Source organism: Aspergillus alliaceus (genome assembly GCF_009176365.1).
Source record: "Aspergillus alliaceus strain CBS 536.65 unplaced genomic scaffold BDW43scaffold_16, whole genome shotgun sequence".
In the NCBI taxonomy this organism is placed as follows: Eukaryota; Fungi; Ascomycota; class Eurotiomycetes; order Eurotiales; family Aspergillaceae; genus Aspergillus; species Aspergillus alliaceus.
In genome coordinates, this window is record NW_022474699.1 from 452,036 (window position 1) to 472,059 (window position 20,024).

Below are 20,024 nucleotides of genomic sequence, written 5' to 3' on the forward strand. Positions count from 1 at the left end.
CTCTTGAACTGTGTTCTCGATTGCTGTGGAGTGTACTGCCAGGCTAAGGTCATTAACTGTTCATAGTTTTTAGAGATGTTCCTTTGTGTATGTACCTTTTAAATTATATATATCCGTTTCTTAACAACAGTCTGCTCCTTCTAGAGGGACTCCTTGGAAATGTACATATAGGATTTGACTAGTACTAAGTTCATAAAGACTCTGCAGTGGTTTTTATCGGAGAGTTTAGGTAGACGCCCCGGATATCGTGTGTGTATTCCTGGCAGTTGAGTATTCCTCTTCTGGATGGGATGCAAGAGTAAATTCCGCGAGGTGAATCCCTTGTGTTTCAAGCCCATGGTCCGGCCAGACTCCCATCCTAATGATCTTCATGGGCAGCGGCACAGAGGCCAGATTGAGACCCCTTCTCTATCGCGTTTATAATGACCTCCCGGTCGTCGAGGGATATATTCGTTGTATTTCCAGCAGCAATGCGGTTCTGAATCTTAGAACACCTCCGAGTCCTCGGTGCCAAAACTATGTAGAAAATAGTCTATTGGCTTACAACTTCTAGCTCTATGCTCTATATCTCGTCGGTGTCTCTAAGGCGCCGAAAAGCTTTTGCCCTAGAACTTGATTGAACCACAGGCCTTTCTGGAATCGGATTACTGGTAGAAATTGTCGCCCCTGGAGTCGTATTCACCACTAGCTACTAGTACTTTGTAGCTAGGGTCTAAAGTTAGCTTGGCTGTAACGGTGCTTTTTTATGGTCCATGATCTTCGCCTCTATGTACTGTCCAGGGCTTAATTAGAACATACCTGTCCTCTACGGATCTTCACGATTTCCTCCCATGATGGCTATAATATCATCTTTAACTTGTCGACGGCATAAATACCAAAGGCCTTCTGGTTTCCTTGAAATGCCCAGTTAATAGTGTTATTCCTCTGCGTGGTAATATCACAAGAACTATGGTTTCAGTTCCACCACTTCGTCCGCGCCGATTTCCTACATCAGGATTTGTGACATTGGACACCTCAGAGAAGATAAAGGAGGAAAGACTTTCCTTCTACGTGGTAGAGAGATACTATCCGGTTTATATTGGAGAAATGTTTGTAGAAAGGTATTAGGCTATTTCCAAACTCTGGTACGGCGGGCCTGCTACAGCCTGGCTGATCTTCAGTGAGTAATACCTACTTAACTGGGCCATGAGTGTACTGCTTCTATCTAACTAGTCACGGAAACTATGGTTTCTACATACTGAAAACATGTGTTTAAAATCAGCGGCCGTGAGATGAGATACTTATTTCTGAGCACCTGAAGAACTGTGGTGAACATCCTGGCAAGAAACTAGTCCGCTTAGTCCTAGATTCATTTGAGGTTGTCGGTGCCCATGGGAAGCACACATGTTTGATTTATCAGCCCCTTGGCCTGAGCTTTACTGAATTCTGTGATGTGCTTCCTGATAAAACGTTCCCAAAGGACCTTGTGCAAAGGAGTATCCAACTCATCTTGATTTCGTTAGCGTTTATGCATGAGAATAGCGTTGTCCACACAGATATGTATAAAATCAAAACTTTACTTGGGGCGTTATACTCGATATCCTTAGATATCTTGTCGAATAATATACTCTCCAGAATCGAGAGTCCTTCTATTTTACCATAGATTGAAGAAGATGAGATAAGAAGACCGATTGCTAGAAAGGTCCCAGCTGATTGTACTGTTTACGTCTCTCGACCAATACCTGTTACCACAGGCTTGCCTGTAATTACTGGCTTTGGGGAGGCTAGAGTGGGAAACGGGAAATACAAGCTTGGGAGATGTCATGCTTAGAACCTACCAGGCACCAGAAGTGATCTTAAACATGCACTGGGGTTCTAAGGTTGATGCCTGGTCAATCGGTGCCATCGTGAGTACGGCTGGAATAGCAAGCTTGTCCCCGTCTAACTATTTGCTGCGCGTTTCTACCCTGTACTGAATTTTTATGCTGATATATCTCTTAGGCTTGGGATTTAGTTGGGAGCAGTAATCTTTTTTTCCCTCAAAGAATAATCATCAACTGAGTGACAAGCAGCACATAGCAGAAATGGTATCACCCATAGAGCCTCCTCCGGAAGACTTTCTAGAACAGAATGAAAAATGTTGCCAATTTTGAGACCTGAAAGGGTAGATACTATCTTTCCCTCCTGCCCTTTGTTATCCTAACCCCTTGTTGCGGGGAATTGGAAGGGCTCTGTACCCATACCAGAGCAATTGTTATCCATAAAAGAGCGACAATATTCCGGAGAAGATAAAATTCTCTTTTTAAATTTCTTGCAAAGAATATTCAGTTGGCTGTCAGATGAGCGGCCGACAGCAGAGGAGATTGCGCATGATGACTTTTTAATGCAGCCAATGCTGCAATCTAGAGTCTGTCCGTGATCACCTTAGACGAATTTCATCTAGGGTTAAGGGTGAGCCGTCAATCGAGTCATGGATGCTTTAGCCTGCTTCAACTCTGAGAACGCTTTCCAAATGCGGATTACAGGGTTTTTGTGATGTTAGTTTTCGGATTCTTACTCTGTCCACAGCGAGTCGAATACTATTTCGTGGAGCTGGATGAGCTCGTAGATAGACCTAGCTTTACTCCATTCTTCTTTAGATCGGCGGTCAGGGCAGAAGCAGAAAGCACCATCTGAAGAATTCTATCAGGCTGCGATTTAACTAGACTGATAAATTAGTAGCATGCAATATAGTCCCATTCACTAGTATCCCCATATACAACGTGGCCCAATCTGGCCCGCACAATTTGTAAAGAAATTTGGAAAACGAGCACGAGGATTCTTACGAGCCTATTCACTAGTCAAAGGCCTGGTAAGATGCAATGTGACGGCTACGTAGATAGTGTACATTCTGCGTCCTGCACCACTGCTCAAACTACTGCTAGATGAATTAGATGATCTCCTGTATTAGTTGAATGTAGAATTGCCGGACGGCATATATAAGACCATGCTTTTGGTCCAGGTACCGGATGTGTACAGCTTGTCTAGGAAAATATTTAGAGATCTTATTTACACCTATATCGACCTATATAAGAAGTATCCTACCGTTGTTCTATTGGTGATTAGTACTCGTACCTGGGCTGGATTGGTACCTTGCGGAATGACCTTCTAGACAGGGGAGAGCTGGTGGGAAATATATGGCTTGTCTTCGGTAAATTACTGTTCGTTACTATGATATATGTAGGGCTGCCGGGGATTTCTGCGTATTTCTCATGGCGCTTGATCCCCCGTGTGATGCATATATTGTAAGTAGCTAGGTGATGGTAGATCATGCGCAACAATGAATTTGCATGATCTAAGGAGCACCGGGTGCAGGCGAAGGTAGTAGTAGTATGTTGGCCTATCATCAAGGAGAGGTCGATGAAGCTGAACCAGAGCGGCTCACAAAAACACACTAGATGGCATCTTTCAGCGGCATTCTCAACATACTGATTATCTATTAATTGGTGCTATTTGGTACATATTAAAAGAGTCTCAAGTTACATGGATGTTTCTATTGTACGCTATTGAACTTAGACGTAAAAGAGCTTTTGGCAGCTAAGCAGCGTGGCTCTACGGTTCCTGAGTCGTCTTTCAATTGCCACGGATTTAATTCACGAGGAGGACCGCCGGATTATCATAAAGACAAAAGCAATAGTACCTCGAATAGCCAGACTTGATTGACCAATTACAATGTCAGCTCCCCCAGTCTCCACACAGTGTACTTTCGCATAGTTGAGGAAAGAAAGAAAGAAAAAGACCTGGTCTGGGTGGAGAGCTGAACTTCGAGAAATCTGCGGAGGGGTTAAAGGCACATCAACAAGCCAATGGTAAGCATCCACCCAGACCAACCCAGGCAAAGCTGCATCTTGGGTAGGTACACAGACAACCGGAGAGGGGCGAGCATACACATGCGTCCCATGACTACTGGATGTCACTGAGCATTGTCTGTTGGGAAGGTGTTAACAGGTGTCTTCTTCCCCCCCCCTGACCCCCTCCCCTGGGAGCACAGATTGCATATTTCTGTGCTGGCGAGGAATATTTATAGACCACCATAGGCTCTCCAGCCCATCCCAGCAATTGTATCAGACATATGCAAGCATGGCTCAACGTTACTATCCCCCCACTAATACGACCTTCCACATTGACGAAGATTTCCTTTGCCCTCGAGATCTCTTGCTTGAAGATGGCTTTATCTTGAAAGGACCGTTGTTCAAAAACTTTAACAGCGCTTTCTCAGCATTCCTGTATTTCCCACTGACCAAAGTTGTGGCGGCGGCGTTCTTCAGGTTTACAGACCGTGGAGCGAAGGCAGTATGAGATCAAAACTTACCTGTAAACAGACATGTTGAACTGATTGGGAGCAGATTGAAGGAAGTATTGGCATGACTGTTACGCATCTAGGAAAGGTACTTCTATTTCTCTTTTCTGTCCCCCTCCCGTTTTTCCCTCCTGTTATTAGAGTGGTATTGACATAACACATGCAGATACACGACCAATACAAGGACCTTTATGTGAGAGGAAGCCTAGAAGTCTGCTTTTACGTCCTGAATTGTTGACCATTCCTATTCAGACCGGATATAAACAAATCGGTACTATTTGCAACATAATTCTGGACCTTGCGAAAACTGCACAAGAGGACTACGGTTAGAACTAAACGCAAACCCCTTTCGCAAATTGTTATAGAAGCACCCTTTTGTAAAGACTGACCATTGCTGCACTGGAGGGATATAGACGTGATATTCGACGGCTTAGAGAGGCTCTACAGAGGTGAATCGGACGAGGAGCTACGAGCTCTTGTGCAAGCCAGGATCAACAAGCGCCTGGGATCCCTTACCACTCTCACCTCAAAAACCAGGGAAGTAAGATCTAAGTTGATCAAAGCCACACGCGATGTGGAGATATCGCAGGACGAACTTAAGGACGCAGCCAAGGATTTAAATCGATGGGAAGTTTTCGCCCTACTTCGTGAAGCCATCAAGGATGACAATGAATATCAGTTAAACTTCTGGGCACTTATAAATATGAAGGTGAATTTGACTCCCATTGGATGGGCGTACTCTGTATATCCTGTTCTTCGTGCAGCTGGGCTGACAAAACACGACCACATACAGATATGGGTCTTCGCGCTTACCTTCACAGGCCCGGCAGCTGGCGCGTTACATGATTTGGAAAGAGCCCTCGGTGAGTTGATTCGCGTCACAGCTGGAGGAGCGGTCAGACTGAAGTCCAATTCAGGCTCGATTGAGCTACTTGATCTAGATCTTGTTACCTTGGAACGATATGTCAAGGAGCTCGTGCCCGGAGAAAACCCTTTTGAGAGGCTGAGGAAGGGAAAGATCTTGGCTAAATGGGCAAGCCTGGAAAAAGAGGGTAAGAGCAAGCCCTTCGCGGTGCCGTCTCCCTGACTTCAATGGCCACTGACTCTTTTCACATTTGCAGTGAAGGTTTTCAAGGAACAGTACATCGATCCGGCGTAAGGGGACATTGAAGCCCTTTCAAGGAAAGGGATGGGGGCTGGTACTGTCATAGTACGATGCGGCCCTCAATGATAATCCCTCTTGAGCTTGGTTACCTGCATAGTCATAAAAGGTCATGGCATCCCACCCATCTAAATTCTCATCATTATCTTCTGAGTCGAAAAATTCCATAGTACTAGGCTCCAAGGAACCAAGGGCCAAATCAGTATTGCGTACTAAAATAGCAAACCGTGAATAACTTCATCTAATCAAGACTTCATAATCGATATCCATAAGTGCCAGAGAGGATGGCATGCCTCGGCTTGTCAACAATCACTCCAGTTCTTCTACTTGTTGTCTGCGACGGTGTACCTCATCATATCGAACACGTCCCTCCCATAAAAGCTTCACCCCCTTCAACCCTTCCAGATTCAAGTCTTCCGGGTTCAGCACCTTGATCTTCCACTGGGTAAATGGAGTGGGCTCGGCGTGATCTTTCGTTTCAAATGAAGGATCATCGCGAGTGTTGAGTCGGTTTCCGTTCATGTCAAGGTCATACGAGCATCGCCGAACCTGTGGAAGGCTTCTGAAGTATAAGACACGTCCATCCTCCTTGATGTCTGCATAGATACCGGATGTGGTGATCTGTAGTTTCAGCCATACTTTGCCATCATGTGCCGAGTCAGAGTTTGGAAGTGCACCGTCCAGAGTAGCATCCAAGCCGTTCAGTCGATAATGTGATCCTTCAGAGAAGACATTCGCTAAATCACCTTCCGGAAGAAGGGTAAAGCTGCCGGTGTGCTCGCCGCCGAGAAGGCCGGCCGTTAGTGATGGGCCGTAATCTGCGGGCAGCTGCAGCTTCGTTAGCTATAGATTCTCTACACTAAATTGAGGAAGATAATATTCTCACTGATTCCGAATGCTCAGGGTATTCGAATGCTTTGTGATTATGATCAGTTGGCTTCCGCTGACAGAAAGGAATTGCTTACGTTGGAAATCACTGGCCCATTGCGAGTCCACATTGTCCACTTCGGTGAGAATGGTGGCAAGATCTGATCTATAGTCTGCAAGGGGCTTATGAGCATCCAATCTAATTGAGCTCTCAGCGAGAGCCCAGTAGCGATATGCCCAAGCCATATCACGAAGCACAATCACGATGCTGGTTCTCAAGGCCATAGCACGGTCATAAAATATGGTTTTGGCTTGAAGATACCGTTCCTCTTGCCCTTCGTAATCCTCTAGCAATGCTTGAAGTTCTTCGATTTGTTTTTGACTTACAATCACCTCCATTTGGGCTTGGACATACTCATATCCGGCCTTGATAGTCTCCGCTTGTGCTTGAGCCAGCTGTTTCCCATTAATACCATGCTTGCGCAGGGCCAGCTGATAGTCACTGGCGCCGTCAATATTATTCTCAACGGCAAACGCAATCTGTTGGTCAACATCTAAAATCCATTTATCCCAAGCAGCTAGTGTGACAATGGTAGTTGCATCAGCATTCCCTATCTTTGAGCCTGAAATATCGTCTGTAGAAGGGATTTCAATGGTATTGTCCATCTCAAATTTCTCGACTGCGTCAACGATTATAAGCACCAAAGGAATCAGATTGCTCAGAGCATTGATAGCATCCGCCAGCTTCTTTAAGGTATTGGATGATAGGATCTTGCCCACTTGGTCGGAAATTCTCTCTGCATCTTGCACGGCTTTGACTGCCCGCCCTGCAGCATCTGCTGCCCCGGAGCCTCCACCAGGGTTGCCCATGACGAGTGTTCCGATACTGACAGCAAAGGCTAGGATTGCGAATCAGTATCAATAAATCAATCAATAATAGATGATGGCTTACAAAAGACTGCGGTGACAATCTGTAGCGCCGCCTGAAACTTTTGCTCAATTACCCACATCTCGAGGCCTTGTTCAAACTGATATTGCACCAATACTAAGGCATCGCCCTCATTCTTGAACTGCCTCAAGCAGTGCTCGGTAGTTTCTTGTGCATTCTTGTATTTGGCCATCGCTATGTCGCGCTGGGTTTTGTGCATCTCACTTACCCCGGTAGCTTGAGATAGCATAGTTTGCCAAGCCTTGATATGATTCTCCAACGACTCCTCCTTATCCTCAAATCGTTCATACTGCTCCTGGAACGCAGCTGCGGCGTCAATAATAGCTCGTGCCGTAATCTCGTATCGACTGGGAACCAAAACAGGTGCATATTTCATCTCAGGGCCCTCTATGACCTGTCCCGCGAGTTGCTGACCGAGCGCCACGGCCTGTGTATTGAGCAGGGAGAATTCAGGGCTCTTCTTCGTCAGCGCCGCGACATACGCACATAATGAGATTGCAATCGAAGTGTTTCTCCAAAACTCAACGAGAGCAATGCGTAGCTGCGTGTTTAGGCTCGCCCGAAGGTTTTCACTCCAGTCTGACGGATATATTTTCTCATAGTCATATTCCAAGACGCCTCCATCGAAATCCAAAACAATCCCAACATACTCTGACTCACGACCAAGGTCCAGAACCAGCTCTTTAGAGTCACCTAGATAAACAGCAATGGGCTGATCGACAATGGCGGCATAGATTGCCACTACCCCTGACGCATCTGAAGGAATCACGATCTTCACTGGCGTAGCAGCGGTAAGAACCCTAGCCTTGATTTGGACCGTACCATTTCTGGCTGGCGAGATGGTGGAGCTTTCTTCTTTGAAAGCGACAACATCTGCCAAAACATTGACTCTGCTCATAGAAGAAGGGAGAACTGTCGAGGCCTCGAGAAAGACCCCTCGAAAAGTTGCAGTTTTCTTATGAATTAGAAGCAATTAGTTATTGCCTGCACCGGTTTCACTGGCCCTTGGATGGAGTCATCACTCACTGCATTCTCATCCACGGTTTCAGCCTCTCGCAAAGGTATGCTTTGCACTGCGTCCGAGGTGGCATAGCTTTCCCACTCCGTTGGAGAAGTTGGCTGGGGAGAAAGTCCGGTCATGGTAGCCGTTTTTGAAAAAGGACTGGTTTACAATAATAAGTATAGTTTTATTCCAGCAACCATTGCTACTGATATAGGGACGAGTTCAAAGTATTATGAGCATCCAGCCTTTCCCCTTTCCCTTCCAGTGTGCCACAATATCTCTTCCTTTCTTCTACTGACGTTGCGTCATGTCTCTCTCGTACAGATCTAGCCAGAGCTGAGAAGAACTAGGCCTAAACATCTTGTGGAGGCGGGGTTCATTGTGTAACTCTGTGTTGATTGCCTGATAATCCTACAGGACAGAGATGTCTGCATGCCAGCTGACGTCTGCTCTCCCCAGCTGCAAGGATTATCTCCCACCGTGTACCTCACCCTCTTTAGCCAACCTCTACCTGAGAGGTTGACATCGGTATGTAAAGGCATGCGTGGCTGGCTGAAGGGCTGGGTCTCATTCACTGCAGGGTGGCACTCGGAGCTGAGTCGAGAATCAAACAGTTTTTGTACAACTCGTTCAGTCTGGACGGTGCATGAATCACACTGCATCCCGACCAATCCAGAGAAAGCAGCTAGCTGTCCATGCTGGTAACCGAACCCTTAATATGCCCGTCGTATGGGGACACTTCTGGGGTTCATGCATTGCGAGGATTGCGCCTATTGAGCTGAATGCCCTAAGTCTGCATGTGGCTTTGCCCACTAGCAGAACGCAACTATGGGAACTAGTTCTGAAGATACTTCCCTCACTTTTCTTTTCCTTTTGTATGTTTCCCTAGATGACGCTTAATTGCAGTGATTAACATTGACCCGCCTTGAGCCTTAAGGTATCGCCACAGACTACAGCGTAAGTAGCTGGGACTAGCGACTGTCCATAGATAGCGTATGATTTATGATCTACAACTTCCACTTCTGCTGCTACCATGGTAATCCATGTGCTCTGTAGTTCTGCGCTCCTCATGCCAATCGAAACTGTACAGCGATATTTCCACTGTCTTTCATGGGCTGATTGAAGAGAAGCCCAACTTACATACCAGTTGGGCTGGGCGAATAAGAATGCTTTATGTGGCGCATCTAATACAACAAAATACGACACTGCCTCCGAGAGAGCGGGGATGTACGGAGTAGAACAGGAGGCTATTATTGTTCATATGCATGATTATATGCACGGAGGCCAACAGAGAACTCAAGTGCGGAGGACGTGCGAGTGGCGTTGCGTTCGATGAGTTCAGCTCATGCACAGCGGGCTTATGGCCTGCATTATACCCCCCCCCCCCCCCCCACAAATGCAGGATAGCAGGAATCATCCTCGCACCTTGTATATTCGAACACAGCAAGTGATGAAAGAACTCATCTTCAGTGCTTCGGAAAATGAGCAGCAAGCTGGCCACCATCTCGGGCAGGGAACTCGCAGACTCACATTCCCTCACTGTTCCGTTCGCCGAAACCCTGTCTACAGAAATGTCTGTCTATAAAAGGAGACATGATCCAGGCTGCGCTTTCTCCTCCATCAGCCAAAATACGCTCATTTTACCATAAACTTCGGCAACCGCCACACATCCGAGAGTCTTCATATTATTTACGATCATGGCTTTTGATCCGACGCAGCCCTGGGATGATCCAACGGTCTTTTTCCCCAATGGAATGTACATTGACAATCGCCCCAGCAACAAGCGTGGCAAACTTGATGACGATGACGATGAGAAGACCTTCTTTCTCAATGCTTCCAGTTTGACGGCTTTGAGTCGGTACATAGGATCGGCCAAAAAGCTTCTGACCAATCGCGGCGAATACCTTAACGATTTGTCGCTTAAGGATGATCCAGAACTGATCGGTGAAGACCTTCGCCGGGAGATTGACGATCTTATGGTCACTCATACCAAGGTATGTAGTCATATCCTTTGCAGTTTATCTCTCCATTCGCACAGGTCAACCTGGATGCCGCCGTGCATATGCACACACACACACACAGTTTAAACTAATGAGAAGCAGATCAAAGGTGACTGTGGGAAATTCAAGGAGGAAACCTGGATGGAGATCCTCGAGTCAGCCAAAAGGATCAGAGAATATGCCGATACGCAGGGCGGAACCACGGAAACGTCGTATTATGCTACGATCATAGAGTTTGTCGGATTATACTGGGAGGAGATGCAGAAGGAAGAGCCGGATCCACGTGAGCTTCAGGAACTAAAGGATAGTATCATCTACGCCGTCAACAAGTGTCGGGCAGAGATCGAAGTCCTGCAGGGTAAAGTAACCGAGGTTATTACGGAACTAGACAGCTTCAAAGGCACCATCGAGGGCCATGATGAATTGCTCCGAGGCAATCAGAATCGGATTGGATTACAACTGCAGAAAGCGGGATATGACGTGGAAGACATCCAAGAGAAGATTGACAACGTCAATGACGAGATCGCTGATGTCCAGGATGACATCGATAGGAGTAAGTCATATCTCCCACTCCCTTCACTCAATCTTATTTCTCACGACATCTGTAGAAAACAAGCAGATCTCGGACGCTAGAAAATACAGTTGGATGTAAGTTATTGTTTATTTCTTGGAATCTGGGGTCGAATCGCTAACCATTGCCAGTGGGGGACTGACGGGTGCTTTAATCGGCGAGGCGGTCGTCGCTAAGTTCAAGTCCCAGCTGAAGGCCCTGAAAGAGAGCCTCACAAAACTCAAAGCCCTCCTCAAAGAGTATGAGCAAGAGCAGAAGCTTGCGGTCAATTTGCAGCAAAGTGTTACAGTTATGAAGGTAAGGTGACAAATCTGGCCGAGGTAAAAATTTCATTCTAACCATCTGTAGTGCCAAATCACAGAGCTAAAAGATCAGATCGGTCCCGCCAAAGACGATCTCGGAAAGCTCCAAGGAGCCTGGCAACTAATTGATAGTCAGCTAGAGGGGATATACAAGCTGGTCAAGTTCGACACTGACAACATTCCACCGGTGAGAATGACAAAAAGACAGCTGCAAAGCATTGTGGACGCCTGGATCAAATTGGAAGGCGAGGGTATGTCACATTCCATTCCAGATAAAGAATGTTCCACGTACGAGAACTGGCCGAAAGCTGACCCCGTATGCAGCGTCCGACTATATCAAGACTTTCTATCTTAGCGAGGACCCTGAGGTATTGACCCTGGATGAATACATTGAAAGGTTGGACAATCGGCTCCGGGAAATCGAGATGGAGGAGAGAATGCAAGAGAGAATGCACAAGAAGTTGACGATCATGGCATGAAGGGTTGTGCTATGATATCCATCATTCTCTCAAAGATGACCGGCCGTTGGCAGATCCGGCATATAGCTTTGTAACTAATCTCTATTTTGGAATATTTTCTCGTGAAGGACGAACGATGGAGTTTAGGTCTTTTCAACAAGCAAGTGGTATTCAGATATCATCCTGTATCCGTTGACTTGTTCTAGCGTATCGTAGGAGACGATCTCTCAATAAGGCAAAAGAGCGTCTAGTATTCCTGAGGTCTGTCTCATCAAGCAATATTCCTCCGCCCTACCAGGACAATAGTAGAATAAGTCTAAGTAATTAGCATTAGACGATCGAACCTATTCCGCCCATGTGTTCGGTAAGGTTCCTAGAGGGTCACTGAAAGTCGAAGATTCTTTTTGCGTTTCTCGACCGTCATAAGGGAAAGAGTCTGCTCAACGAGAGACCAATCAGTCCGAAGAGATTATGGTTCCGGGAAATGGGCTAGTATAATGCACAAGCATTCCGGGGATACAGGGAACTCCAATGCGGACAAAAAGCGCTTTGAAGACCCTCCTAGATGGACCAAAGCTCTTAACGGAGTTCCTGTTTCCATTACGCAACACCGATTCATAATCACTTAAGCAGGGGACCTCTTATCTCTAGGATAGAATGCTGATAATACTCCTCTGTAATGCAATATCTTTCCCACCCTATCTCTAAGACGACACCCATTCGTCCGACCAGGCATCTCTACGAGCAAGAATTACAGTTTTCCCATCAAAAGAAATTCTACCACTCAGATAACCTCAATATACACCAATCATAAAATACCTCATCATGGCGAAACATAAGATAATAATACCCCTCCACAGAGTCAGTCCCATCGTCCAAGATAACCCCATCCAGCGCTACCTCAGGCCCTAATTTCGTAGGGCTGAGAGCCCCACGTGTCATTGCAGGAAAGCTTAATTTGTCTGGACGGCCGAAGAAAAAATAATACCTCATGCTGAGTGGGTAATTGGCCCAAGCTCTGTCCCTCTTTCTATTTTTTTTCTTTTTTTTTTTTCCCTCCATCGTTTAACATAGTCTTGGGAAAAGCTGCTGCCTGCTGGCACTGCCTCTTCCCTCGGGTGTCTACTACTATCTAGACTTGTTTTTGCTGGGGATTTAATGTGGGCTTCCGCATCAACCTTCTGGATTGGATATAGCTTTGTCTTGATAATCCCACTTTTAATGTGAAGGCCAAGGTGAAAATAAAAAAATATGAGTGACTCACTGAATGGTTCATATTAATCCCTCCTATACACTTTTCCGTCGTCTAATCTAGCCCATATATCGTGTTGTTGGTGTACTCCGTACCAATTGGTTGGTTGTGTTTCATTTACCCTGACACCTCCCTCGCACCGGGCAATGTACATGTGCATGTATATGCACATGCTACCGCAACTATGGGGCATAGTACATGTTCTTCTCTGTTTATTCAAGTGTACATTTTTTAGACGGACAAGCTGGCAGGGTACGAACAGATCGATGTGTGGGCCCGGGGGGATGGTTCGCAACATTCTTTTCTTCCTCTTATAAATCTGCCAGTTATATAGAAATCATGATAGGAGAAGAGAAGAGGCGAGCGGTAATTGCCTTGCCACTGTGGTTCTAATAGTTCCACCACGATCTTTCTTTGCGACCCGACTCGAGCCTGTGGTGAGCAAGCTTGCCTTGGTTTGTTTCCCGTCATTGCGGTCCGGGTGTTTTTGTGGAATCCGCGGACTGGACTGGGAGTGTGACTACTACTGTAAACCCGAGTTATTTAGCTTACCTCGCCGTCTTGGTTGGCCCTTTTTTTGCTCAGCGGAGAACTGTCATAGAATCCTCCACTAACATCTGTAATTTCTATTACCTGAGTCACGATGGGGGGCATGATAGGTCGAAATCCTTGCCCGCTTGGCTGCCCTATCTTGGCTTTCAGATAAGCTAGCCAGAGGTTTGTATATTGGCAACTGCGAAGATTGAGGTGACCTCTCAGCACCTTAAGTCGAATAGCCCGAGTGAAACAAACAATAGTCGACAAGCTGCCAGACTATATTGACGCTTTGCTTGCAAAATATCCGAAGCTAACGGCTGGATTCGCCTATTTTGTTCAGGGGAAAGACCTCCTTTTTAAATACATAATATAAACATGTAGGATTAGAGCCTTCTTGTAGGAATTGTGAAAGGAAAAAGACAGTAACTTGATATATTCGAGATAATAACAATCCTAGGATACATTATGGGCTAATAGGGCCGGGGGATCAAGTCATGAAACATGGCAAAACGCGAGATCAACTGACTCAGAACTATGCTATCATATGCTTGAGATAGGAGCTGCGGGATAGGTGGACAACCTTCCATGTTTGGCCATCAGTGATTATGCTGACTCGCATAAGAATAAAGAGTGGCAAGGATACGCTGCAGCAACCGTAGCAAGCTATGCTAAGAAACTTTCGTTGTTCACTCCAGCCGCGCGGCTTCACTCTACCCACGATGTTTTTACATGTTCAGAAAACCGGCGTGCTGAAGAGGATGTATGGGGCCTTCATATTAAAGAGGACAATGGTTGTTATGTTGTTGATTCAGGGTTCGTGGAGGCCGTTGGCATATGCATGGATGCCTCCATATATATCTTTACAGTAATAAGATGTGCAATATAATCAACTAATCGAACAAAAACAAAACAGAATGACAAATAACTAACACATCAAAACTAAGCACAAAAAGATAACTAACTTTTTGTACCACACCACCATCGGTTGAGCGAAGGTGGGGGAAACCAAGAAAAGTCAACCCAACCGCAACGCATGTTGAAGCGAGGCGATCTTGGGAAATTTTACGACTAACAAGGGCAGCAGTATCACTAGGTCAACGCTTCACCTGGGACTTCATTGTCCCTCTTCTCAGTAGGCTCTGTGGTATGTTGAGGGTTCCTCAGCAACTCCCGAGCGTCCTTAACGAACCACAGAAGTCTCTGTCGTCGATGATAAATATTGGTCATATCAACCCGAGCGCTGGCATCGGCATCATTCTGTCCAGTGATTAGGATAAGCATGAAGAAGGTCTCAATGATACTGGGTGGGATGTTCGAAATCAATTGCCCCGTCGTATTCCACCTCATCACACTCGATCCAATCACACAGCCGATGGTGAGAAGAAACCCAGCAACGACCATAAGCAGATGAGAGCAGATCTTCCCCATAGAAATCGAGACCCGATGGGTGAGGGAAGACATATCGAGGTTGTCCTTGGCTGGGATTGCCATCTGTGTCCCAGCGAAAAGGGACATGTCTTCTCTCTCCAGACTTTGGACCTGACAGGTCGTGTAATCCTTAACTTTGCCTTGGATATTGCGCAGGATGAAGCTATCGAACAAGCCAACCAAGCCCGCGTAAGTACCAATCAGAAGCCACCAATTGTCATTGAAGTGGAAGACTGGACCGACAGCTGCCCACGCAACGATGACCACTAAGAGAATCACAATCCCAACTAGCGTACCAATGATGTCGGCATAGTGGAACACAGCAACCTGTAGCAGGTTTTCACGCGGCGGCGGGATCACCTCCGGCTCATTGGGAAGGTCGTCCTCGGAGATGCAACGGAGCTCCTGCTCGAGCGTAGCATCAAGACGGAAAATGGCATCCAGGCAATTATTGACATAGTCGGCGTAGCACTCCCGCAGACAATCAAGGAACGCAAACACCAGCACCATCAGCGCCGAAGTTGCCGAGTTGATGTACAGCTGCCACCGATCCGTCCAGCCACAATAGCGTCCGAAACCCAGCCAGATAAAGATGCAAACCCAGTACATGCCCACCGTGATGATATGCCCGAAAGCCCCCGCAGTGAAGATAATCATGCGCGCGAACCAACTCTGCGTACGTGACCCCTGATCCAGCGCATCCAAGGGACGATCACCACTTATCTGCGACACACGCTCGACCCTTTCCGGCCCCAGTTTCTCCTTGAGCTTCGCGAACATGCGCTCGTGGCTATTGCGTCTCGACTTCATCTCCGCCATCGCCTCCTGTTGTTCAGCATATTCGCGGAGCAGTTGTCGCATGAGGAAGGAGTCGAACACGTAGCACAGGATAGCCTGTACATCAGAAATAACCGCCGTCCACTTAGTAGATTCTCCAAAACGAATACCCAAGAAAGCCCAAACGAGAAGAGCACCGACGATGAACAGGAAGACCGGTGCGGACCCGGAGATGCGGACAACCTTGTCCAGCCACCGATCGAGTAGCCGGGGGCTTTCTTTGACCTTGTAGCCTGTCACTTCTCCGGTCGTCGTCACGATGCCGTTTTTCTCCTCCTTGACATCTGGTTCAGTAGGCAGGCTTTGGGTCTCCGCGACCCCTCTAATCTCGCACCGGAAGACTGGCTTGAAGTTCTTCATTTTGAGGGAATGGGTTGGCCATAAATTCAAACAGTGTGGGTTCGACAAAACAGGGAGGACAGGGTTCCTATGGTGGTTCAGTCACTTCTGCAAAGTCGCAAATTGCCTGCAGCTTGGTGAGGGGTCCTGGGATCAGGGAAATGATCACAGTAGAGTTGTTCATAAATAGAGTATCAGCCATTCAGAGGGTTAGAATGATAAAGATGATGATAATGCTTGTAGCAGCTCAATGTAGAAGAGATAAAAATGGAGAAGTTGAATATTACAATCCTGCGTCTTGACCAGCAGAGATGAAGAGATTTTGTAGGCCTATATATCAATATAGAATATGCTACACTAGGCTGCAGCTACTTTCTTTGTTGAGGACAAAAGAAAAAAATCTTTTTTCCCATTTACCTAATAATATACTTCTTAATATTGCTTATTGCCAACAGACCCACCCGTCGAACGATTTATGCATAAGGCAGTTTCTCTGACCCGTCACGCAGCGGCCCTCAAGGTCCCTCTAGAAGGGGGTCTTCAGATTTAAACTTGGGTCATCCGGGACGAGAAACAAGATGCCATTTTAGACTAGACATTTCTGCGCCCTGACTCGCTCCACCGTTACCATGAAGCACAGCCCTCAGGCCGTCAGAGCTTGCAGGCCGCGTGTAACCCTATTGCGGAAGAAAAGTCTGAGCTCTAGTCCGGTCCGAGACTGGGAACCAGAAAGCAGGGTTTTTACTGTGGCATTCGGCTTTCGGCAATGGGGAAATTTGCTCAGTGGTAGTTAGTCATGGGAAAAGAAATCCTTATTCTGAGCTAGATGGGGAGCGTGACTCCGTGGGGTTATATAGTATATGTCAGGGAAACTGTTACTCTTTGTCATAACGAATCCTTGAGAGATAGTACACATAGTCTACAAGAAGAAGAGATACAGATGATGTAGATATGTCTATTGGCTATATATGATATAGGTCTAGATTATGTACAGAATCAAATCCATAACACAATAATACCCGTAGTCATCTAATCTACGCCAAAGAGCCAGGCTCGCTCCTTCGCAAAACATGGGACATCAACATCTGCTGAAGAATCTCAGCGCATTGACCGTAAAAGCCGGGCTGATTTTTCACCGAGGTCCACCCATTCACATCGATCACGTAGCTCTTGCCTTTATTCCGGACAATATCGAACCCACACACCGACTGCCCAAATCCCGCGGAGATCTTCGATGCAGCCTCCGCCTCCTCCCTACTAACCTCAGTGAATAGCCTTACTTCCTTCCCATTTGCGTCCCGATGGACGAAGCCAGTAACCGCGGGTGATTTCCGCGTCACCGCAAGACAATACTGGGGCCCCACCGCGTAGGCCTTGACATCCTCCCCGTTGTCAGCGTTCAACAGCGGCTCGTATACGTAGCTACTCGTCGTGCCTTGCTCACTGATACAACGGGGAACACATAAGTCGGGGTCATACTCAGAGCACTTGTTGCCTACCTTTCGGAAGAGCCGTCTTCCACCACCGCCTCTAGGGAAGTAGATGTAGATATTGTGGTCTTCCGCGTTGACAGGCTTCTCGACGAAGGGCTTGTGCAGCTTCCGACCGTCGACCAGGAGCGTATCCCCATCTTCAGAGAGGGATACCGTCGGCGGACGAGGGCGCTTTTCATCCCCTCCCCGCGTAGGACCAGGAAGTGTCAACCCAATCCGATCATAGACATGCTGCACGAGCTCCCAACTCCGCGCTCTAGGCCCTCCGTCCCGATTGACTTCCAGCCGTTTCGGCGTCCGCACCCCCAGATAACCAAGAACACGATTACAAAGCCGCCGATCGAAAAGCACCCCCTGCATCAGCAGATCATTGTAGGCAAACGGGTCCCGAAGCCGGGTATACGCTACCGCCTTCTCGAGCGGAAACCCATCCGAATAAAACGCGATGAGAAAGTCGCAGACAGGCCAGTCCTCCGGCTTCTCGTTCAACAGTACCTTGTCACCGAACAGGACAACGTCAATGAGTCCGTCTACTTGCAGACGGCGGAAGATCTCCTGGTTAGCCTTACTAAGGGCCTTGTTTTCCATGGCGCAGATGCCAAGACGCCAAGGGGGACTCATGATGGGGACCTTTGGGGCAGTGATGCGGCTAGGCTCGGAAATGCGTCGTGTCGGACAGGTGGGCGAGGGGAGCTGCAGGATTTCGATTTCTTCGTCGTTCAGTCGGGCCAGGACCCGGGTGTGTTTGTCGTCCCAACTGGTTTCTGGGCCTTTGTTGATTGCGGCTAGTTTGTAGAGGGCTGACATCTTCGTCGAGGTGGGGGCATTGGGGGTTTAGATTGTTCGCCTCTTGAGCCAGCTTAGAATCTCGGATCTGGTGGTTGTCGTGTTCTGGGGGGATGGGTGAGATAGTGCCATCGATGAAGGAGGATAGTGAGCTTGATTTTCAAGTAACAGTGGTTTGAGTGCCTTTTTTTTCTTTTGCAAGTGACGAGCGATTTTTGTCGAATAGGGGTGGTAGGCTTGTAGGAGTTTTGGGATAGTTAGGGCTATTTATATGGATTGACAGCAGACACAGCCGCCAATGGTCACATGGATGATCATCGGATGGAAGTAAATCCCGCACTCGTGGAGTCATCGCGAGATAGAAAACTATGCTCTAGTTCCACGGGTAGGATGAGAACTTTAAAATTTTGTTTCGTCTTGAAAACTTGGCGGTGCAAAAGATCTAAAACCTATCAACTCTCTTTGGTGCCGGGGATTTGATGCCGATTTCTTTTATGTAACTGAAATAAGGTCTAGACGTCATGAGTCAATGACCCACATTGGATCTATACAGTAGGTACAGCCGTCTCATGAATACCTTTGCACCTTTCAAGTACATAATTGTGACCGTTTGATTGTTCGATTCAGTGCCTAAGAATAATCTTATTGTACAAAGTAGTTTCAAGACATCATTTGCCCTCGTCTTCATTCTACGCCCCACCTCAGTACGGCTAGCTACCATGAAGGCCAAAATGCATCATAGAGAAGAAAGTACGGAGTAATCCGTAGTCTAGATCATTTTGGTATTCTCTATGCCGGATACCAAGTATACTACTCTATCAGTATAATTGTCTCCAATTCTCGAACAGAAGCGCGGGTCTAAAGAAAGGAATCTCTTTGCAGCCCCTTAACTCCAGGAACTCTCCTTGTAGAGCAATAATCTCATAACTTATACCAGCCAACTAAATTACCTTGCCCGTAACGCCTTTGCGATGTTTAGAATCTTTGTAGAAGGCTTTAAGTGACCGTTATACTCTGAACCGAGACAGGCAGATGCCCGCATGACCAAGGGATATTCGCCGGAAATGTATCTCTTCACGCACACAGCATGCCTCCTTTCTTTAGCTGGTATTGACTAGACTAGCGACGAGAAGACTTAGTGGAATGCTGAAATAAGCGTAGACAAAGTGACAAGTGCTAACTATGTGGTTCTGCAACGTTTCCTTCCCCACCGTGTAAGTTGCTAGCTAGGCTGTCAAGTTCAGTTAAGAGTCCGAAACAAGCTTCTCCAATGGCATGGTAAGACTCTAGGTATGTGCTAATCAAACGAAGCAGAAGACTTAGCGTCTACATGACTTATTCTACTGGTTAAATTCCTGCAAAGAAAATCTCTGAGATAATCCTAAGTCTTAAGTATATAAGTATCGGCAGACAGCCGCAAGCGCTCCCTCCGAGGAGCCATGTTAGGAGAGTAGAGTATCAGTGGAGGCGTCGTCCTGGTTATCCTGGCACTTCTGGGTCTCAATAGCAGACATTCATGTGTTCTTGTCATCATGTTCTCCTTAAAAAGTTCGGAATAGTCGGTTAAACAAGAATAATATGCTTTCTGTCTCTGCTTTAGAGCACAGTGCTTACTTAGTTGTTGGCTGGAACGGCCAAGTTGCTGGCGGTCAGGAAGCAACCCGTGATTGATAATTCCATCATGTCTTGGATGAGGATTTCAAGGGTCACTGTGAAGTCTTG

General features: G+C 46.9%; 5 protein-coding genes across 5 annotated transcripts; 3 read left to right on the forward strand and 2 right to left on the reverse strand.

Moving 5' to 3' along the window:
* Window positions 1-948: 948 nt before the first annotated feature.
* BDW43DRAFT_299611 (putative serine/threonine protein kinase) lies at window positions 949-2,398 on the forward strand (the record flags this gene model as incomplete). Its single annotated transcript, XM_032044753.1, has 8 exons — window positions 949-1,092; window positions 1,277-1,539; window positions 1,615-1,622; window positions 1,653-1,799; window positions 1,831-1,886; window positions 1,981-1,992; window positions 2,025-2,066; window positions 2,228-2,398. The coding sequence occupies 8 exons, from the start codon at window positions 949-951 to the stop codon at window positions 2,396-2,398; spliced, it is 843 nt and encodes a 280-aa protein (XP_031901404.1).
* Window positions 2,399-4,098: 1,700 nt separating this feature from the next.
* Window positions 4,099-5,477, forward strand: BDW43DRAFT_310230 (uncharacterized protein; the record flags this gene model as incomplete). The annotated part of the gene is made up of 7 exons (XM_032046874.1): window positions 4,099-4,311; window positions 4,365-4,406; window positions 4,485-4,511; window positions 4,571-4,643; window positions 4,732-5,181; window positions 5,236-5,370; window positions 5,440-5,477. 7 exons carry the CDS (start codon window positions 4,099-4,101, stop codon window positions 5,475-5,477), a joined length of 978 nt encoding a protein of 325 aa, XP_031901405.1.
* Window positions 5,478-5,789: 312 nt separating this feature from the next.
* Window positions 5,790-8,436, reverse strand: BDW43DRAFT_310231 (uncharacterized protein; the record flags this gene model as incomplete). The annotated part of the gene is made up of 5 exons (XM_032046875.1): window positions 5,790-6,308; window positions 6,367-6,395; window positions 6,446-7,246; window positions 7,300-8,251; window positions 8,323-8,436. The coding sequence occupies 5 exons, from the start codon at window positions 8,434-8,436 to the stop codon at window positions 5,790-5,792; spliced, it is 2,415 nt and encodes an 804-aa protein (XP_031901406.1).
* A 1,560-nt stretch (window positions 8,437-9,996) lies between these two features.
* On the forward strand, window positions 9,997-11,666 carry BDW43DRAFT_310232 (uncharacterized protein; the record flags this gene model as incomplete). The annotated part of the gene is made up of 7 exons (XM_032046876.1): window positions 9,997-10,293; window positions 10,402-10,852; window positions 10,908-10,947; window positions 11,002-11,167; window positions 11,219-11,423; window positions 11,497-11,569; window positions 11,654-11,666. The coding sequence occupies 7 exons, from the start codon at window positions 9,997-9,999 to the stop codon at window positions 11,664-11,666; spliced, it is 1,245 nt and encodes a 414-aa protein (XP_031901407.1).
* Window positions 11,667-14,508: 2,842 nt separating this feature from the next.
* Window positions 14,509-18,323, reverse strand: BDW43DRAFT_299613 (Low affinity iron permease-domain-containing protein; the record flags this gene model as incomplete). The annotated part of the gene is made up of 2 exons (XM_032044754.1): window positions 14,509-15,867; window positions 17,838-18,323. 2 exons carry the CDS (start codon window positions 18,321-18,323, stop codon window positions 14,509-14,511), a joined length of 1,845 nt encoding a protein of 614 aa, XP_031901408.1.
* Between the last annotated feature and the right edge of the window lie 1,701 nt (window positions 18,324-20,024).